The following is a 20,731-nucleotide window of genomic DNA, read 5'->3' as shown; positions in this document are numbered from 1 at the left end:
CTAAATGCAACTGTAGGCTGAATAAAAATAATACGTCTCTATGTGAGCAAGCAATAATGGGGACTAGAAAACAAGGTGTTCACAGCTCTAATTTGAGTCAAAATACTTTTAGCTTTTGAAGGCAAAAAAGTACTGAAAAAGTCATAGGTATGCTCTAGCAGGGTGCAACAAGGTTACCAATGCTCCGCATGACAAGAAATCTAAGGAGGAAGAATGAAAAAGAAATGAAGAAAATAAAAGAAGGTGGGAAAGAGAGAGGCAGCACTAGAGGGTGATACTAACAGGATAAGAATTTTCATATGGAGCCAGATCAAAGATCTTTTAGCTTACTGAGAGGTATCTGACTGTTGTCAATAGTGGATGCTAGAAGAGAACACAAAACCACATACCGATATCTCTCCTAGATGATTTCCCAGCAAAAAAATTGTCAGTGGAGAGGTTTTTTGAGCTACATGTTTTGCTTTTGTTGTCCCCAACTGATTTGTCTTCCATGGCTTTGTTCAATCACTTTTTAAACCCACGTAGACCCTTATATTCACAACACCCTGTGGCAGGGAGTCAAATAGCTTAATGACAAGGACCATATTTTTTTTTTCTGGTTTTTTTTTTTTTTTTTTTTTTTTAATCCATCACCTGCTTGTTTCTTTCATTCACATTTGCATCTTTGCACTACTTGTACGGGAAAAGACGGTGAGTAACAGTGAACCTTCTACCCTCGTTTACCTTCCTTACTACAGGTTGTAGGGACCTGCGTCATATTTCTCCTCAGTCACCCTGTTTCCAGCCTGAAGACTCCTACCATACCCAGTCACTCCTTGAGCGGAGCCACTTCAGCCCCTGGCTGCCCCGCTCTGTACCTCAGCCCCTTGCACCACCACGCCTGGTTTGAGATGAGGGACCAGAACTGCTCTCGGTAATCAAAATCTGTCTGTACCATCAAATTATACTGGAGCAATAATGAGGTTTTTCTGGTTTGTTCTCTACTTCTCCCTAAATAATTTCTAATATTTGATTTCCATTCTTTTGGCTGCCCCTGACATTTGAGCCCATGTATTTATACAGCTGTTCAGCATCATGTCAGTGCTTCATACCTGAATGGTTGCAGTCAGCTGAGAGCCCCTTGTTTTTTCTGTGAAGTTAAGATCTTTCTGTGTATTATTTCCATCCAACATTTTTTAGAGTCTCTACAACAAAATCTGATCATAAATGGAACTCCTACTGTATTAACTTTTCTGTATAGGTCTTTTCATACTGGACTTATTCTCGGGTAGACATAATTATTCTATCTATTATATCATGACCTGCTGGTGATGTAAAATGCCTACAGAGGTCTAGCAGCAAATTTCCTAATGGAAATACAGCTTTTATTAGTGAAAGAGTGCTTTGGCTTGTGTAGATTGCACCCATTCCCGCCGAAAAGTAAATTATATGAGTAGAAGCATTTTTGTGCCCATGTCAATTTTTATAACTGTGCCAGCACAGACATTTTAGGCAGAATAGAAATTCAGAGAATGAAGTGAACAATCCCAAGTAACTCTGAGAGATGGGTAAATTTTTCTACCATAAGATTGGTCTCTACTATCAGACATATGGCCTGATAATATGGGTGAAGATAATCTGATGACCTGGTTTTCATTTGGACACTACTGTGAGAAAATAAGGATCTCTATCTTTCCAAATGCACAATAAATAATAAAACTTGTTGTAGATGGTATGAGATGTCATCACACCCCATTTTTTTTTTTTTATTGGGGAAAGTCCATACAGGGATCTCATCCACCAAGGGAACAGAAAGGATGCTAACTGCTGTCCGGTGCTTAAAGGAAGGGACTGCTGTGCTTGTCCTTCTGGAGCATATTGTGTAGACAAAGTGTTATGTTATTGTAATGACCTCATCACTGCTATTCTGCATATTCATCGGGTCAAGGAGCCTAGGTGTTCTAGCAGAATCTATCCACCACTTTCACTGGAAAATTTCCCAGCTCCGCCTCCAGAAATATTTTGTATTGTCATTCCTCATGTTTTCAACCAATTATTCTGTTCAGTTGGTATGACTGCAATCAATATTTATGAGTTTCAAAGGCCTAAGAAATCATTAAATATTATGAATTTTAAAAGTAGCTTTTCATCATCCCAGTGTTTTTCTTCTTCAGCATAAATGTTCCATTTCTTATTTTCTAATTGGCCTCAACTCATCGCATCTATATATATCCAGTTCACACAGTCCCTGGGCTCAAGGCTGGAGGACATGTGTCTGCATGGGCCTGGGGGGGGGGGGGGGGGGGGGGGGGGGGTGTACCTTCCCACATCCCAGGATATGCTGTTTCAGATGTGTTGGGTCCCGCTGGCCGCATCAGGAGAGGTGGAGAGGACTGTGGGGTGGGGGCAGCTGGTCTCCCCTGAGCTTGCCTTCCCCCAAGGGCTGCACAAGGACCTCACAGATACGTATATATACGTACATACAATCTATAAAAACATGCACATAGATGTATATTTTACATGCGTGTTCATATGTGCGCATGCACACACATTTATGTATGCACAGTGTATTTGTGTGTACATATTCTGTCCATGGATGTATGCGCATATGTATATGCTGGTATACCTATGGGCAGGAAATCCTCTGTTAATTAGCCCTGGGGAGGAATTTCCAGCCGGGAAACCCAGTCTCCCCCCCCTAGCTGGAGCACAGTACCGGGCCAGCCCCACCCCCCCGAGAAAGCACTTTTGGGGGCTGAGGCAGAGCCGAGGACCTACCTCACCTGGACCTGCCAGCTGCTGCAGGAGGAAGGAGAAGGACCCCAAGCCGGGCACTGCTCCCCCCAGCCTGTCCATGCCGGGTGTTCCTGCGGACACACAGACACAGGTGGGTCCGGGACACCCAGGCACAGCCGTCGGATGGAAATACTCCCTCCTCGGAGGGCAGGGGAAAGGAAAGGAACGAAAGCCTTTTTTTCCCTGCTTTTCTTTGTCTCTGTTTGGGAAAGACTTCAAGCACCAAGACTTAAGAGCCATCTAAGGTGCTTCAGAGCAAAGGTAAATTCACCTCATGGTAAAATAAAAAGGTGAACCAGGTGACCAGCTCCGGGGTTTGCCCGCGATGGGAGCAAACGGTCGGCGGCCCATCAGTCGCCGTCTGTATTCACGCGAATAAATACCACCAGGGGATGATCTTCAACAGAGCAGAGCGGCTTGCCTTTGTTTCTCCCCTTCCCGGTGGTAGTGGGCTGCTGTCGAAGGGACGCGGGGAGGACCCGCTCGCAGACGAAGGCAGGGAACAAAGGAAAACCCAGTCACCGTCCCGCTGCCGGGCCAGAAGGCGCCCGGCATCCCTGCCTGGTCAAGGCAGGCTCCCCTGAAGGGGACACTGAAGAATTGATCGGAGTCGACTGCCGGGACGCATTGGGGAGGGAAACGGGGAGCATCCCTTGCACGCAGCCTGCTCCTTCCCCCCCATTTGCGCTGTAATCCTATTCCACCATGTGCAGCTAGATAAGGGGACGCAACTCAGCCTTCAGGCCTGGGCGGGGTTCTTGCCGTTTAATCTTTTCTCTTCTCTCCCCTTCGCTGCTTTCATCCCTCCCTCCCTCCCTCCCCCGCCCCCCCTTTCCGTCTCCCAGGCCCAGTGAGGTCAGCTCATGAATATTGCTTCATTTTCCTGAGAGGCTCTGGCAGCGCCGGGTACCTCGTGTGCGGGTGCCCGTCTCTCTGTGCATGCATTTCGCCAGCCCGGCAGCAGACAAAGTGGTGGTGAGTAATGCGGCTGCTTTAGATCCAAGCCTTTCTTCTTTTTTTTTCTTTTTTTTCTTTTTTTTCTTTTTTCCTTCCTCTAAAAAGGGAATGTTACTCGGGATTCAGATGCAACAAACCCGCTAGGTATAAAGGGGAACCAGCAAAAAATCCTCCTGTGCCTTTATAAGCCGGACAAAAGGCAGAAGCGCTCCCAAACCTTAAACCGCGTTTGCAAATTGGGATCTCGCAGAGGGAGAGGTGAGGAGAAGGGGGGCCGGGGCCACGGAGAAGCCCTGCCTGAAGCCCCCGGCTGGGGAGATCCCCACGCCGGCAGCTGGAGCCACCAGACTTTGCCCTTTTGTTCCTGCCGTTTATTTACCTGTTTTTTTTCCGCCTGGGCAGCTGTTCCCGACAGGAAAACCTGCGGAGATGCCACGTGGGTTTGCCTCTGGGGAGGAGGTTGTGTGGCGGAGTTTTGTGAGGCTGGAGATTTCGGGCTTGGCTCAAAAGGGGCTTTCGTGGTGCCAGTTAAAAGAAAAACAAACAAAAAATATACAGTCGTCCAACTGAACCATAGGTGGTGGCCGGGCCTGGAACTGGGGGCATGCACGGTGTGGGTTGTGCTCCCGGCAGATCGCGGCTGAGCCTGATGACTTTGCTGCAGTGAAACTTCCCGAAAAGATCCAGGTAGAGTGTAGGGTTCCCGATTACTATTTTTAATTTCATTTTGAACAGTAGGTAAACGGCAGAGTAATGAGTAAGATAGAGGATCTAAGCTGAGTCCTGGCTTTTTGCAGTTTCTTTAGGTTTGGATTTCAAGAGTGGCATTTTGTACCTGTACAGCTCTGAACAACAGTAGTGTGGGAATGTGGTTTGTGATGGGTAAAACAGAGATGCAAAGCAAATCTTTTGTGAAGTGTTGTGATACAAGTGTAAGTTTTGATAGGTTTACACTCCCATGCTCCCTTTTTACTAATTAGCGCCTGGGAAGTTTCTGCCAAATTGTGTTCTCTTGAGCATTAGTTCCCACTATATTGGTTAAAATCAGGGCGATAATGACAGTGCATTTGAGAAGAGACCCTGTGCTCTTGCCAGTGAGAGCAGAGCAAACACAGTCTCATTGTCTAGTATGTTCCAGGGAGTAAACCAATCGTCAGGGTACGGTATAATGTCTACATTGAATTTGCCCAGTCGTGTTTCTTTCTTTATTCTCTCTTCTAGCAGGGAACGGTTAAGCCGTGTTCTAGGAGGGAATCATTAGGCCGTGTTAGGAACGCTGCCGTTTCTACTTTTGCCGGTGTTTTGCCTTTAAGGAGAGTTGAGTAAAGGCTATGTGGAAACAGTTTGTGGATCATAGCCGTTATTTTCAGAATATATTGAGGAACGGTAGCAGCACGATGTGGCCTGTCACGGCCCTTTTTAATGATCTGTTGCAGCCGTGAAAACTCTGGTTTTGTCACTACGGGGGGGGGAATCGCCACGTGAGCGCCCTTTGGCAGACAAACACCCCGTACCATCTCGCGCTGGGCGAGGGTGTAGTCCTTGCTTCCTCTGCCCTGAAAATCTGCCGGAGAGATTACGCCTCAGCCCTACGTCAGCACAACCCGCGACAAACCTGGCTCAGTCTGAAGTCCCGACAACACCTCTGGAAACCAAGCAGGGGCAGGTCTGGGTTTAGGAGCTGCTCGAGGGGCCCCCTCTTCCTCTACGGCCCTCGATTCCCGAGTTTCGGAGGCCTAACCCCGTCGAAGCCAAAGCCGAAGGGGACGCTGCTGTCGCTCGCAGCCCGCGGCCCCTTTTGCGGAGCAGCCTTGTCCTCGCTCGGCCCCCACAGACACCTGGAAGGGGCCCCCGAGGAGGCGGACGGCTGCGGCGGCAGCCCCGGGCCGGTCCTCTGGCCTCGGCGGCGAGGCGGGAGCGGGAGGGCAGGCTGCGGGGCGGGCGGCGGGGGCCGGGCCGAGGCTCGGGGAGCGGACGGGGGGCACGGCGGCGGCCTCCCCCCCCAACTCCCCCCCGGCCGCCACCCCGACCGCCTTCTCCCGCTTCTCCCCTCGCAGCTCTCAGGGCGGCGGCGGCGGCGGCGGAGGCGGAGGAGGAGGACGCCGCCGGTGATGGACGTCTCCCCGAGATAGCCGCCGCCATGAGCCAGCCGCCTGCAGGGGGCGCGGCCGCCGAGCCTCGCCTCCACCCCGAGGGCAGCAGCAGCAGCAGCAGCAGCAGCGGCGGCGGCGGCGGCGGCAGCGGCAGCAAGAAGCAGCAGCGAGCCTCCTCGCCGGCCAGGGCCCGCGACACCCCCCTTCGCCCGCCGCCCGCCGCCGCCGCCTCCCGCCTCCCGCCCGCCGCCAAAGCCGCCTCGGCGCGATCGTCGCCGGCTCCGGCCCCCAGAGCCGCCCGCGGCCGCGCCGCCGACAAGCCGCCGCGCTGCGCGGGGCCGCCGGGAGCTGTCCAAGCCGGCGCCGGTGCTGAACCGCCGCCCGCCGGGAAACCCGCCGCCGAGGAGGAGCCGCCGCCGCCGCCGCCGCCGCCGGCCGCCGAGGAGGCGCCCCCTGCAGGAGGAGGCGGGGGGGAGCGGGAGGGGGCGGTGGCTCCGCAGCCGCCGCCGCCGCCGCCGCCGCCCAAGCACTGGCGGGGGAAAGCGGGGCGGGCTCCGCTGAAGGGCGCGGGGGAGGCGGCTCCGGCGCCTCCGGCGTCTTCCTCGGGCGCGGGGAAGGGCCGCGGGGCGGCGGGCGGCGGCGGGTACTGGAAGGAGGGATGCCTGCAAAGTGAGCTCATCCAGTTCCACCTCAGGAAGGGGCTGGCGGCGGCCGCCCAGATGCAAACCAAGGGCAGCAACCACAGCGGCAGCGCTTCCTCCTCCTCCTCCTCCTCCTCCTCCGCCTCCGCCTCCGCGGCCGCCGCCCCGGCCGAGACTCCCCCGGCCGCCTCCGCCTCCTCGCTCTCTGCCATGGCGGCGGCCGGGGCGGAGGGGCTGCGGCAGGGCGAGGCGGGAGGCGGCGGCAGGAGCGGCGGCCCCGAGGGCTCCCTCAGCCCGCAGCTGCAGGAGGAGATGCAGGAAGAGATGGAGAAGCTGCGGGAGGAGAACGAGAGCCTCAAGGTGAGGGGCCGGGGGCGGCGGCGGCGGGGAGGGGGGGGGACGGGGGGACCGGGTCCGGGGGGGGGTCGGGGGGGGGGGAACCGGGAGCGGGCGGCCTCCCACCCCCGCGCCGGGAGGGGGCTTCCCCGGCTCCCTCTCGGCCGGCACTAGCGCTGGAGGCAGAGCGAAGAGGGCCCGGTCGTGGGGCGTGCGGGCGGCGGCACTTCTCCGCTGCTTTGCGGTGCTTTTCGTGAGCTGGGTTGTGTTTAGCTGGTGCGTCCCTGCGGGCAGGAGCTCCGTTTTGGCCGTCTTCCCTTCTGCCTGCTGGCATTTGTGCTTTTGACCCACCTGTTGCGTCCTTGTCCCCCTCTCGCCCCGGTGCCAGAACGAGATAGATGAGCTGAGGACAGAGATGGACGAGATGAGGGACAGTTTCTTCGAGGAGGACGCTTGTCAGCTTCAAGAAATGCGCCACGAACTGGAGCGAGCCAACAAGAACTGCCGGATCCTTCAGTACCGGCTGCGCAAGGCCGAGCGCAAGAGGCTGCGCTACGCCCAGACCGGCGAGATCGATGGCGAGCTCCTGCGCAGCATGGAGCAGGACCTCAAGGTACAGACGTGAGCAGGTATCAAGGGGAGGGAGCGCCTCGGACGGAGACACGGCCGTGCTCTCGGTCCTCATGACTCAGGCATTTCCATCCGTTCTGTCGTACACTCTGCACCCAGTGCAGCTCACAGGATGGCAATGGCCAAGCTCACCTCGGTAACAGAAGCCCTTCGGCATGTAGGTAGGCTATTTGCAGCTTTAGTCCGATAATTTTTTTGTGAAGTTAATGTGCAAGAAGCAGCTCAAATACAAACTAGGATCTAGAGGTCTTGGATCTTTTACGACAAACACGAAACATACCCTACCACTGCAAAATTAAACCAGCCTCACCAAATAGTCCCACTGACTTTGAGGGGATTATGGTACTCTATAGGAAAGATTTCAGAGGACTGGCAGATTGAATACTTGCAGAGCCACAACAGAAAATCCGGACTCCATTGGTGTCAGTGGAAAAACTGCTGTTATCTTTAGTGAAGCCAGGATTTTCCACATCCTCCTGAAACCATAGACACAACCCATCAAATTTCAGCGTGTAATCAACTGTATTTCATCTATAATGTCTGAATGAACCACAGCCTGTTGTTGAGGAAAAGATTCAGTCCTTGTTTAAAGATTGCCATTGGTAAAATATCCATCATTTCCATTCTAGATTGGTCCAATTACAGAAAAAAAAAACCCCTTTCTTGCGCTAGTTGGAAGTTGTTTAATTTCTGCTTCCATCCACTAGACTTTGTGAAGGCTGCTACTGAATCAGGAGTCCTAAACTTTTTCAGTTGACTGGTCTCCTGCCATTTCTCATGGAAGTTCAGACCTCTTTTAGCACATGTGAGCTTATTGACCACACTTCCGCCTAGGACTCTAGTTAACTATGGCTCATGGGATTCTGTGGACTGCAGTTGAAAATGCTAATTTAATACATGATCAGGAAAAACGTAATTTTCAAACTTCTTTCTGATCAGTATAATGGGTTGAGAGTCTGCTATTCCCAGGTCTGGTTTACAGACTTGGGTCATCTTTTCTGAATAATTTCCAGCTTGTCATCATTCTTATTAAAATGTAGAAACCAGTCCAAGACACGTTCCAGTAATTTTCTCACTAATGCCATTTAAAATGCTAATATCTTTCTCTCTATTTCTGTTCGATATTCCTTTTCTGTACATATTCCAAACCCATGTTTGCTGTTGTGGCTCTGACGGTTCTGTAAGTACAGCTGTCCGCGTGGCTTTTGTCAAAATAGTGTCTTCCTGGTCAGAAGAAAAACAACTCCTTTGTCAGGGGAATTTCAGATCGAAACAAGGGATGTTTTGCACACTCAGAAGGGTGCTTAGGTGATAGTTGAGACACGCACCTTTGCGGGCAGAATTTGAATGTGAGCCTTCATGTCCCAAGTGAATATGGTGATTCCAGCTTATAGAGTTATAGAGCTTATAGAGTTGATTTCTTTCTTGGCTCAATGTTGCTTTGCATTAACAAGTTGTACAAGCGCAGGGCCTGGGAGGCAAATGGTGAGGGCACCTCCGGTGAGGTGCTCGCCTGCAGTAGAGGAGACAGCAGCTAAGGCCTTAGGTTGAGCTGGACAAAGGACTCGCCTTAACTAGGATTTCTCCCATGTCTTTCCCAATAACCATACGACTGACTCTTTGGAAAGGAATAGTGGTTTTGCAAAGCGTTCCCACTGATCGTGAATGTGTTCTGCTTTGGAGTAGGGATGAATGTCTAATGCCAAATTTCTGCCCAGTCGAATTCCGGGTGCTGGCTAACCATAATTGTAACTCATGTGCAGTTCTCTGTAGTGTACCCAAGGCCTCTTCTGAAGAATTTCTAAGCAAAATAACACTGTTTATTTTGCATGGGTAATATATTAGGGGACTTAATCCTTCAGAGATACAGTCTTGCATATAGCTGTATTAAAATGCATCTTGCATAAATGAGTCCCATTTCCCATGTGATCTAGAATGCTCTGTAGGATTTCCCTGCCTTAATTGCTACTCCACCAAATTTTGTGTCAAAAAATCACTACCAGTAATGGTTTTGTTATTTGGTTGTATTTACTGAGCCAGACTATCTATGGACTGAAGACAGATTCTGATAGGATGCTGTTAAAAATGTCCCCCATGATTTTCCACTTACTTTGGTTGGACAACAAGATGAGCAGTTTAATACCGAGTGGAGGAAAAGACATCAAGCTGTAGCCCTGTGGTGTGATTCTCAGCTCATCCTGCAGTCTCTTCGGAGTATGGTTATAATTGAAATTCCCCTCCACTCGCTCTTTCTGTTGGGCATTATGTGTCTTGAGTGCGTGTGCTGTGGGGGAGGTTATTGAATGATCTTGTGCTACACTGCAGTGTTGTATCTGTAATTCACACACACTGGGTTTCTTGTCAGGGGAGGCTGAGTCACTTGCTGCTGCTGTTTTCTGGTAGATCGGATTCTTCTAGACTGCTTGCTTAAAATTATTTTTTTCTTTGGAGTTTTAGTATGTCAAAGAGAGTTCTTTGACATAAAAGCATAAAGATCGTTCCAGTGAAAGCCATAAAGGATAGCTCTCTGAGCTTCCCTAGCTAATGCTAAGAAAGATCAATTATACTTTCCAATGTTCTAAAAAAAGCAGGACATTAGGCTTTTCAAACTATGTGTCTAAATCCCCATCATAACCATGATTAGTGGATATTTAAATATTTTTGGTGCATGATTATAGTTTCTGGTGGTTTCACAAAATACAGTCCTAGTGGCTTGAAAGGCAAAATCCTCAATACTTTACATGAAGAAGAGGAATTACATCTTGGCGTGTGCCTTTTAACTCTATTCCTGTGAAAATGCATTAAACCAAACCCAAACCCTAAAACCTTAGTGTTCATTTTCATTTTATGTCCATCATTGGACATCATTTGGGTGAACACAACGTCAGTAAAAATGTTGTTTGTTCCTATTTTACTCTTTAAATGAACCAATAGTAGTACATACCAGAGATTTAGATTAACTGTCCATGAAGGAGAGAGAAACTAGCAGGGTCAAAATAAACATGTGTCCATTTGTGCTCCTATACAAGGCACAGGTAGGGAAGGCCTGGAGAAGGTGGGCCTTGCAACATCTAAAAGTATTGTCAAGTGTTGGAAGGGCGTATGCCTTAGTGCATTGAAAAACATTAGCTAGCAGTGGTCGAGAGAAAATAGATGCTGCACTGTCTCCAGGAATAATGAAGGTCCATTTGCACCATTGACGTAACAGAACCCAAGGAGTTGGTGTTTAGTGTCTAATGTGGTCCCCAGTGAAGTCCATAGGAATAATGTACCATTTTTTGGAAGGAATTGGCTTGAATTTGGAATAATTTAGAATTCTGTCTGTGGATGTCCTTGTCTACATGTGTCCTTACATACCGCTTCCATCAAAACATCCAGAATTAACCTCTAAGTTCTTGCTTAGGCACTAAGAATTGCAGCAGTAATTCTTTTTTTTTTTTAATAATCTTTCTTTTGAAATACCATTTCATTTAGGTTGCGAAAGATGTATCGGTGAGACTTCATCATGAGTTAGAAAACGTGGAAGAAAAACGTACTGTAACAGAAGATGAAAATGAAAAATTAAGACAGCAGCTTATAGAAGTTGAAATTGCCAAACAAGCACTACAGAATGAACTGGAAAAAATGAAAGAGGTTAGTGTTGCCTTTTGCTTCTACACAAAGTATTTGAAGTTCTCAAATTCTTGTTGCCGAACTAACTGTTTTTCTTCCTATAACTTGTTTTGGGGGCAAAAATGAGGCAAGAAAATACAGCAGGCAAAAGCTGAAAGCTGCAAAGAGTGCTGAAGTACAGCTTGGTGATTGGGAAGCTGAGAGCAAACTAAAATATTTGGTGTTTCCTAGGCCAAATGGAAACTAAACTATGGTTTTGTTTTTCCTATACAAGGAGGGAAATGTGGAACTGATGGTAACAGAGTTCAGAGGCTTTGAGGCATTCTACTTACCTTAAGATATGTGCAGGAAGAGTGCTGGAGGGAGTCAGGGGCATCTAACTTTGCAGATGATGTTCCCCACATGTTTTTACAAAGACCAGTATTTTTCCCTTGCTAACTACTACTAGGACTAGCAGGCACACTGAGGCTGGGGATTTAGCCACCTCCCCATCTTGTTCAGTCATATTCTTTGGAGTATTGGGAACTGAGACACTCTGCCTGGCCTTTCAGTCTGAGGATAATTTTACATTATATCTAATTCATCTTCAAAATTATGCCATTCACCATTATATAGATGCAAGATACCGTGCCATTAAGTAAGCAGAAAATTGTATTAACAGCAGTAATAGCTTGGCCGACAGAGGTAACAAAGCATGCAGTAAAAAGAGAAACTGTTGACTAAGAATGACTTCTCAGAACAGATTTTAGAAACAGCTCTCCAGTTCAGTGTTTAAAATTCAGTGAATGCCACTGATTTTCACTTTTAGTAGTATTTACTAGCAGGAATGCCAATGTCCAGTTTGATCTTGTATGAAACAGAGACATGTATTTCAGTTGTTAAGAAAGGCGGGGAATTTTCAGTTGTATAATAAGTTACAGTATTTTTAGGAACTGCGAGTGCTTGCTTTAAGTGATGCAGTATTAAAAATATTCATATATTTTCTTTACAAGAACTGAATTTCAAACATGTTAGTAGAGGATAAACAGGTGGCTTTTTCCCACCTTCTGCTGCTTTTCCAGATAATTGCAGATTTGAAAAGGGCACAAAATCTGAACGTATTCAGCTTCCTTCCCCTCTGCCTGAGAATTTCTTCTTCCGTTTTCACTCTGGCTTCTGCCATCAAGTGCAACTTGGTTTCCAGGACCATCTTCTTTACGAGAGCATGATCTTTCTGCAGTTATCCTTACGGCTTGTTGTCAAGCTTGGCTTTACTCCAAATTTTTAATTTTTCCTGTCCGTTCAGACTCAACTTTCTTGTAGATTCCCATTTCTGGATCCTTTCCTCCTACCCTCTGGTATGTTGTACCACTGAAAGCTTCTTTTGCCATGCTGCTTTTTACGCATCTTCGGATTACAATGAAGTGCAGTGGCAATTTAATAGCTTATGTCCTTTGGGAGCTGTGTACCTGCAGGAAATTAACCCAATAAATAGGCTTCTTTGTCATCAGTAGTCACTTTCTCCTTACCCTGATTCTTCCCTCTGGCCCACTATGTTGAACTATGGTTCTGTGGCTCTCACGCCGCTCTCCACTTCTTTCTCTGGGTTAGGTGTTTGCCCCTTTCTGTCTTTGCTGTTGGTATCAGTGGAAGGATACTGGAGACTCCAGGAGAAAGGAGAGTGTCATGTTTTTGCTAGGGGCTCTTCTACACAGTAGTGTTTTCATGAAGCTGAAACAGATGGGTGATTCCCACTGGCACAGATCGGGGGCACTGAGCCAGAATGGAAAAATGCAGTAAGACTTTACGCCAGAGCAGAGGTGGAGTGGACAAAGAGTCAGAAATACATCCTTATACTGAACTGGAGAGGAGAACTGCCATGCCCAGTCATTACATGTGTCATCATAATCAGGCAGGAGTTTTCATTTATGTATTTCGAACAGGCTGCTGAGTGCCTTTCAGTAGGAGAAGGCTGTTTCTCAGGCTAGGACTTTGAGCACAGCATGGGGGAAGTTGGAGGATGGTTGAGGAAGTGCAAGTCAGGGAAAAGCAAGTTTGAAGTGAAGCCAAATTATTACACACTTTGCAAGTATGCCGTGACTGGGGGGACCGGTGGAAGGATGCTGGTGAAGAATACTAATTCTTACAGACTTGAAACTTAGAATCTGTGAAGAAGCTATAAGAATGTTAACGTGAAACAACAATGAAAACAACCCAAAGCAGTCTGAAGTGCATTAGAATTTTTCTGTGACAAATGCCTTTTCTTCTTCTCTGGCAATCGAATGTTTCACGCATCTTAAATAGCATTGGCAGGTAGTCATAATGTTAATTTTCTATTTGCTTGTGAGTTATTTCCTCTAGTTGCATGGGTTTACAACGCTTTCTCATTTCAGTACAGCCATTATAACCAATGGAACCTCCTGCTTAAGGAAGTTCTACTCAGCGTAAATAGAAATACAGAATCAAGGCCTTTTGTCTGGATTGTGATCTTTACTTTACTGAGCCTAGAATTAATGGGAGAGTTAATCTCCAAAGACAAGGAAGCATTTTTATTTTACAGCATAATAACAGGGCTCAGAGTATGTAATGACTGATTTCTGTACTTTTATGTCATCAAAGGTACTGCAAAACCACAAACCTTTCCATTCTTGTTAAAATCTATTTATGTATAACTGCCATGGGAAATTTGTTCTCCTTTTATAATGAACAGTGTGAGATAGCAGAGAATGGTTAAAAGACTTAATAGAAAAAGTTGGAGGCAGAAGCATAATTTTTTCTTAGGTAGTCTCTAGAGCAGGACCAAAGCCAAAGTTCTCTCTGTGTGGATTCTATATTGTTCTAAAAAGCGTGGTAAACTTGACTGGAAACATGTATAAAAGATAAACACTAGCAGATGTGTTCGTGTAGAGACAAATCTAGACTTCTCCAGTAAACATTTGGGTGAATATAGACTTGTGAATGTATTAGTCCATTAATAGAGACAGATCGTTGCTGTTTGCTTCCTGGGTTTGGAGCTTTTGAAAAAAATAGCTATGATATATTCCATGACTATAGAAGATGTTGTTGATGGCAGCGGTAGCTTGCAAGCATCCAGGATTTGGAAGGTGTTCTTGCAAAGCATACATTTTCTATCAGTTACTTCTACTTTCAGTCCCCCGACCTGCAGCTATTTCATTTAGTGTTATTCCTGCATAGGTCCACACAGAAAGACAAGAATTTTCATCTGCGTTGTCAGTTCTTGGAATTTATTTGTAGCAACTGCTGCCGATTTCCTCTTTATTAGTTGTTTAATTGTAATGCTTTTTGTGAAGCTGAAAACAAAGTAGAGAAATTGTTTCTTAGAAGAAAGAGAAACTAAGTGTAGCTAGGTGTAATTTTTTCAGATATAAAAAATTGTTAATTAATTAATTAATGTTCATTAATTTGTTGGTAACCATTTTTTAAAGCATAGCTTACTCTTGTAGAGCTTTTCATGATCATAGCATAAATGAAGAATTCATTCATTTGCTATAGCTATGTAGGAAATGCCCAGTTAGCTGTGCTTTAGATGGTATGTTGTGAGCCAAATGAAGTAGGGGGAAAATATGACAGAAGTAGTGGACCCTGGGCCTTACAAATCCTCATTGCAACAGAGATGCGTAATTGCAAGAGGCACAGTGTTTTTCAGAGTCATATGTCCTTCTGGATAGAAATAGATTGCTCTGCTAGCGCTCCAAGCTGCACAGAGGCAAGACAGCTCAGTTCTTACAGCCCCATTAGGGTGATGTTGTCAAGCTACCATTTTCTTCTTCTAAGCATAGGTTATTAGCTCAGATACAGAGCTTGCGATAACCGTGGCTACACGACACGTGAACCAGAGATGCCTTTTGTCCCTTCAGTTCAGACTGCAAGCAGAGGAGTTTATGCCTCCCTCCGTGGGTCTGTGTTCTACTGGAGTGTTACCTGTCTTGTCAGTCAGTCTGGTTTGTATGCTGCATGGAGGTGGAAGAAGGTGGCAGGGTCTGGGGAACTGGGCACTGGAGCTGGGAGGAGGAATCTGAATTCTGTTCATGATTTTGATACTAACCTGCTGCAGGACCACAGGAAAGTAATTACACCTTTCTGCTTGCTCTTACAACCTTTGCCTGCCCTTTTTATGCACAGATTAGCTCTCTATACATCTCTAAGTGCTCAGGCTGCACAGAAATCAGGAGGGTAGCTGGAAATTTCACAACAAAAGGTGCTGTAAAATAAACACCACCACCACCACCCCCCCCCACAAACCCAAACAAAAAAACTGGAGAGCTGTGAAAAGAACTGGTGGAGGATGATCCTGTCCCAGTCCCCTTGATCACCAATATCAGCTTGCCAACTATGTCTCTCTGATAAAAAACCAGTGTTTCTCCTTTCTCACAGCCCTTTCTCTAACCCCCTTCTCCTGCCATTAACCACAACCACTTATTTCCAGTCTTTCTCCTATAACTCACAAAGTCTCAGATTCTCCAGGTTCTCTCTCTTGGTCTTGATCTTATTTCTGGTTTTGTGGGGTTTTTGTTGGTTTGTGTGTGTGTGTATGTGTGTGTCTTGTGGTAGTGGCTATTTTCCTGTGTTCTGGTTCCTGAGTCCCAGTCTTGTCCTCTCTTCCACTCCCTCCTTCCCTGCATCCTCTCAACTCTTCATGAGTGTCCAATCTCCTCCCCGGATTTCAAGTCTTTTCCAGTTCATTTTCCTCTTATGCTACTCAAAGTATATTGTCCCCATTTCTTAGTTACAGCTTCTCTCTTCTGTGAAATTTGTCCTTTTCCCCTGATTCTTCCACTCCATAATACAAATTTGCCAAGCTTCCTTTCCTTGTTTCCAAGCCTTAGCTCTTCACTTCTGCATCTGGACTGAGAGCAGTGGAGGATCACTCACTCAAACCGCAACTCTATCAATCACTGTGAGCACTGGAGAAAAGGTTTCTGGTTCTAATGCCTAGCCTCAGCTTCATCCAGACCTGCATGGAACAACAATTGCAGGACTAGTTAGGCTTTGCCTTCTGGCCTGGAGTTGGAACATAATCTGTCAGCTGGAGAAAATGTGCAGATCGAGAGCTGGGGTGTGAGAGGATGTGGTAATTTGTAAATACAGAATTTTCAGCAATTTGAACTGGTAAACTCCAAGAAATAATTACTTGGTAATTTATAGGAATGGAAGATTTCTAAAAGGTTATGGTTTGGCCAGGCATGATTTGGATGAATTAGAAAAGTATGAGGTATATATCATATACAGACAAAAATGTTCCAGAGCACAGGCGTAGTGGAACTTCTCAAAAGAACAGTTGCTAGAATAATTTCATACGAGCAAACCCGGATATTCTTTTCTTGGAAAGAGCTGAACAGTTTTGCTGAAATTTTCCAAAATACTAACAATGTTGATAACTTATCCTGAGACAGATGCTTGATGTGGAAAATCTGCACCATCTAAAACGTGGTGAGCTTGTAAGAAACTGGAAACAAGTCTTATAATGGGTGGTGGTTTGCAAGATTTCCAATAGGCAAGGCAACCATATCCAACAGCAGCATTACGTTTTTGGATGCCTTCAGAATTGAAACTTTCTCGTCTGCTATTTGTCTTGGTCCCTTTGCTCAGGACCTTAAACTTCATGATCGGACAGTTGGGACTGCCAGTGCTACCATTGGCCGTCAATCCCCTGACCAACGCCTCCTTATTTGCAAGAGGTCCATTCAAAGTGATTGCCACAGCTGACTTACCACCTGTGGCAAAAGTTGTCTTCAATCCATTGCAGAAAGCATGTGATGTCTTTTAGTTGTCTGAAAAACGCTTCATCTATTTCCTCTTATTCATCAGATGGTCTCTAGAAGATACCCCAAGTGATGCCACCAATGCTTCTCTGTTCTCTGATTCTTTCCCATAGCTCACAGCTGGCCCATCACCCATTACAAGGCAATGCTACATGCAATTGAACTGCTCTTTTGTGTCGAGCACAACCCTTCTTCCTCACCCTCAGAGTTTTTATCAATCCATGGCTGCGCTCCAGGCATGTGAGGTATCCCATCATGTCTCTGTGATCCCAGTGAGGTCATAGCTATGTAAATATTCATGGATTCCTAGCTTCTGTTTGTTGCCCAAGCTGCACGCATACAAGTCACTCAAGATGCTTTGCAAAGGAAAGTTTGAGTCTCCTCCATCATCCTGTCCCCCAAGCACTTCCTAATTGCACTTCATGTTTTCATTTCTCTTCAGAGTTTAAGCCTCATTTCAAACAGCTGGTAATGGAGGGAGTAGGGACAAGGCAGAGAGAGAGATGAGACGCTGGTACGCCTGCTGATGTAGCTTATCGGCTTCACAGGATCAGTGTAGTAAATGGTACTCTTCGAAGAGTTACAGTAATTTACTTGCTCCTGGCACCAGATGGCAGCAGGGGAGGATTTAATAGGTCTCTCACAGGCCTGGTTTCTTCCTGGGTCTTTTGGAGGACCCAAATATCACATCTATCAGTGACACTTCTACTAAAAGTACCTTTAAGTAGAGGGTTTCCGTGATCTGGAATCTCAGTTTGTCGCCTCATGAAAATTCAATTTGCTTTGGTGAAAAGAACAGGACAATGAGGAAGGTTGTTTTTTTTAAAGAGATGAGAAATAAGTCTCTGCCTGAGCTTATACAGGAGAAAGCAGAAAAGTCCTCTGTCTCCAAGCGCAGCTCAGTGATTCTCTAAGCACCACAACCCCACAGACGCAGAACCCCCAGTGACTTCTGTCAGACTTACTTGTGTGAAATGCTGTTGCCTTTGGTGTCCTGCCCAAATATTTTGTTCCTTTGAAAACAGTACTCGCAGGGATGCTATTCATCATCTGTGAGGGTGTGATTCTGACATCTTTGCTCGGAGCACACTGTGATCAGTTCCACAGATTTCACAGTGAGCCAGATAAGCAGAGTTTACTTCAGTTTAGTTCTTCGAATATGAGAAAAGAATCGTAATGCAGAAAGAAATGAATTTGTTACAAAATCTGTGGTAGTAATTGTCTGAAAATGTCCTGCCATAAACAGGAAAAAAAAATGCATGCATTTAAGAAGCAGTTTACACTTAAACCTCATAAAATTACATTTTAATTATGTATCAACCATCAGGAATTCACATGAGCCATTTGCTTCAAGAGAGTTTATCAAAACTGAACAGCCTGATGTCAATAATAATATAACTCCAAAACATATGTAAGAAATAATGAATGATTTCAAAAGAATAAAGCTCTATAAATATCTTATTTTGAAGAGGTTTTGTGAGTAAAGATGCCTAGAGGAAATTTTTTTCAGTCATTGAAGCTGGTGTGCTGCTTTGTGGATTCCTATTGAATTGTCTTAAAGTTTGCAAGGATGTGTAAAAGGAGTGGCAGGATTGCTTGCTAATGAGGAATTAATAATGAAAGAGTGGCAACTGTAGTAAAAAGAGTGTACTGGAATATGTCTAAAACAGAAAAGAATTTAACCATTAAAAACCAAAGTTAAGTTTGATCAATTCTTTTGCATCTGTAAACTTAATGCTGCTTCTCTGGTTTAATGGGGGCATGGGAGTCCCTTCCTTGTGGCAGTGTTACCTTATTTTCCTTCCTTCCTGTGATGGATATGAGCAGTCTTAGATTTGCAAGTTCTTTTGTCAAAATTGTTATTATTGATACTACATACAGTCTCCAGGTAAAATCAGAGTCTCTTTGCAGTAAGCTCTGCATAAAAAAAAAAAAAAAGAAAAAAAGAAGAAAAAAAAAAAAAGAAAACTAATGACCTAACCAGAACAGAGTCACAGAATAAGAGCTGAGCTTCCAAACACATAGAAAATCTTTGTTAGAGAAAGGATGTGAGTCCCTACATTCTGGTCTCAAGTCAGCACCTGAGACCATTTCTTTGCTTGGGTCATGCTTCTCAAAGTTGTTCTTTGCTACAGACTTACTTCCATTAGTCGACAACTAGGTTTGTAAAGTAAATCAGGCTAAGGAAGGGCCCCCACACAGGCAAGCAATGCTAGCACATCCCTCAGATGGTTTTAGACTGGGTCTGCTGCCACTGCTTCAGTGCTTGGGCATGATTTGGGGTCTAGCCTGGGGCAGAGCTTGTATCTGATTGACGGGTTGGATGCGGTCATGCTTGTTTGGGAGGAAGCTGTGGGGGAGTTTAGCTGTATTGTCTTTGTAGCTGAAAGGAGACCAAGTTGTGGAAGTGCCAGTTGGCATCAGATCCTGAGAACAGTCCCTGACCATTTCATTTACTAGTGTAAAAACTAGGCAAAGGGTCTCTGGCTTGGTATGGAGCCAGATGAGATGGCAAATGAGACACAGAACAGCAAGTCCAGTCCATTGCTGCCATGTGAATTCCTACTGCTGAGAATTAATGGCAAGGGGCAACCAGAAGCAGCGACAAAGCCAACGCAACTGGCATGTCCAGCTGTCTGTGGGAGTAATGGATCGTGCGGTAACAGTGGCTCAGGTGGTGGATGGTAACCGGTTACCAGAGAAAATGGTGTGTGAGCATGAACTCACAGTGGGGCAGGCTGGAGAAGATGCATCTCTGTTGCTACGGACTTTAGAGTATGACTTCCTTGAGATCTAAAGGAGAAAGAAGATCTTTCTAATGAGGCGGTGTTGCTAACGACTTCACTAAAGTCCTCAAAGTACCATACCACATTAACAAACAGAGGAAAGTTTGGGAAATCCAGTATTGCTTGGTTTACATTTAGTCATCTCCTAATCTTTTTTTGGCACTGTGCTGTTTGTAAGCCTGAGAAGTTTACAGATTTTCTAGGAAAAGACATAAAGCTTTGTAGGAGTCTGTAATAATCCTGAATCACAGAAAACAAATTTTTAACTTTGCACTTCGCAGTTTCAGTTGATAGATGTCATGCTGCCTTTCACAGTTGTATGTATAGTTGTATCCATAGACAGTACATAATCCCCATTGGTTCTTTTGTTGTTGTTTCGCTTATGTTTTTTAACAATGTTATATTTTTTAAATTCCAACTATAATTTTATTTATGACCATTTTGTGATTTTTGGCAGAGCTCTGGAAATTTTTTGTAAGACACTGTGTATGATTTGCTTAGTTTCTTAAAGAAACAGATTGCATGATAGAGTGGCCAAATTCAACCCCTTTGCACTGCTAGAAGAGTGCAAAGGGGAGTATAGAAGTAGGCCACGTTTCTCTAGAATTAGAGGAAATCCAGATGACTTTGCAAAATTGTTCTCTGTCATCTGGAAGGCTTTATGGAAGCAGAACAGGGACATTTTCTGAGCGCTGAACCGGAGGTCCAGATACACGTTTTCGTACAGAATCTATATACACCAAATGTCAGACTCTTACTGGAAGTCTCACCAAGGCTTTGATGAATAATAGTAATACATGATTTCTGCTCCTTATACCACTGTGTTCAGTATACTTCTTAACTGTACCAATCCTTTCAAAAAACACCTGGAAAAACAGCACTTGCAATGTGCTGATACAGGTCAAAGCTGAGCATGTTTCAGATTGAAAGGAAAATTACCACAGCTTTATTTTTATTTAGTGCATGTGCTTGCTGCTGGCTTCAGGGCTGTCTTTCTCGTAGTCTTAAATTGAACTCTTCAGCAACCCCACGTGAAACGGTTTTCTGCGTTTACATTTTCTGGTGCTGCTAGCAAGTCCACAGTTAAAAAAATCTGGGCACTATGTAGCCTAGTAGATTTATTAGTTATTCTACACATA

The 20,731-nt window shown here is 45.8% G+C and overlaps 1 protein-coding gene across 4 annotated transcripts in view; it reads left to right on the top strand.

The window, feature by feature from the left end:
• Window positions 1–3,637: 3,637 nt before the first annotated feature.
• Window positions 3,638–20,731, top strand: part of SOGA3 (SOGA family member 3) — a 45,660-nt gene continuing 28,566 nt past the window's right edge. For all 4 annotated transcript variants that reach the window (XM_049818243.1, XM_049818241.1, XM_049818242.1 and 1 more), the window contains exons 1-4: window positions 3,638–3,750; window positions 5,790–6,826; window positions 7,191–7,415; window positions 10,907–11,065. In XM_049818243.1, the coding sequence (XP_049674200.1) occupies window positions 5,873–6,826; window positions 7,191–7,415; window positions 10,907–11,065 (1,338 nt within the window). In that variant the 5' untranslated portion in view covers window positions 3,638–3,750; window positions 5,790–5,872. The remainder of the gene's footprint in view (window positions 3,751–5,789; window positions 6,827–7,190; window positions 7,416–10,906; window positions 11,066–20,731) is intronic.

Source organism: Accipiter gentilis, chromosome 15 (genome assembly GCF_929443795.1).
Source record: "Accipiter gentilis chromosome 15, bAccGen1.1, whole genome shotgun sequence".
Lineage (NCBI taxonomy): Eukaryota > Metazoa > Chordata > Aves > Accipitriformes > Accipitridae > Astur > Astur gentilis.
This window is presented reverse-complemented; position numbering and strand designations above follow the sequence as displayed.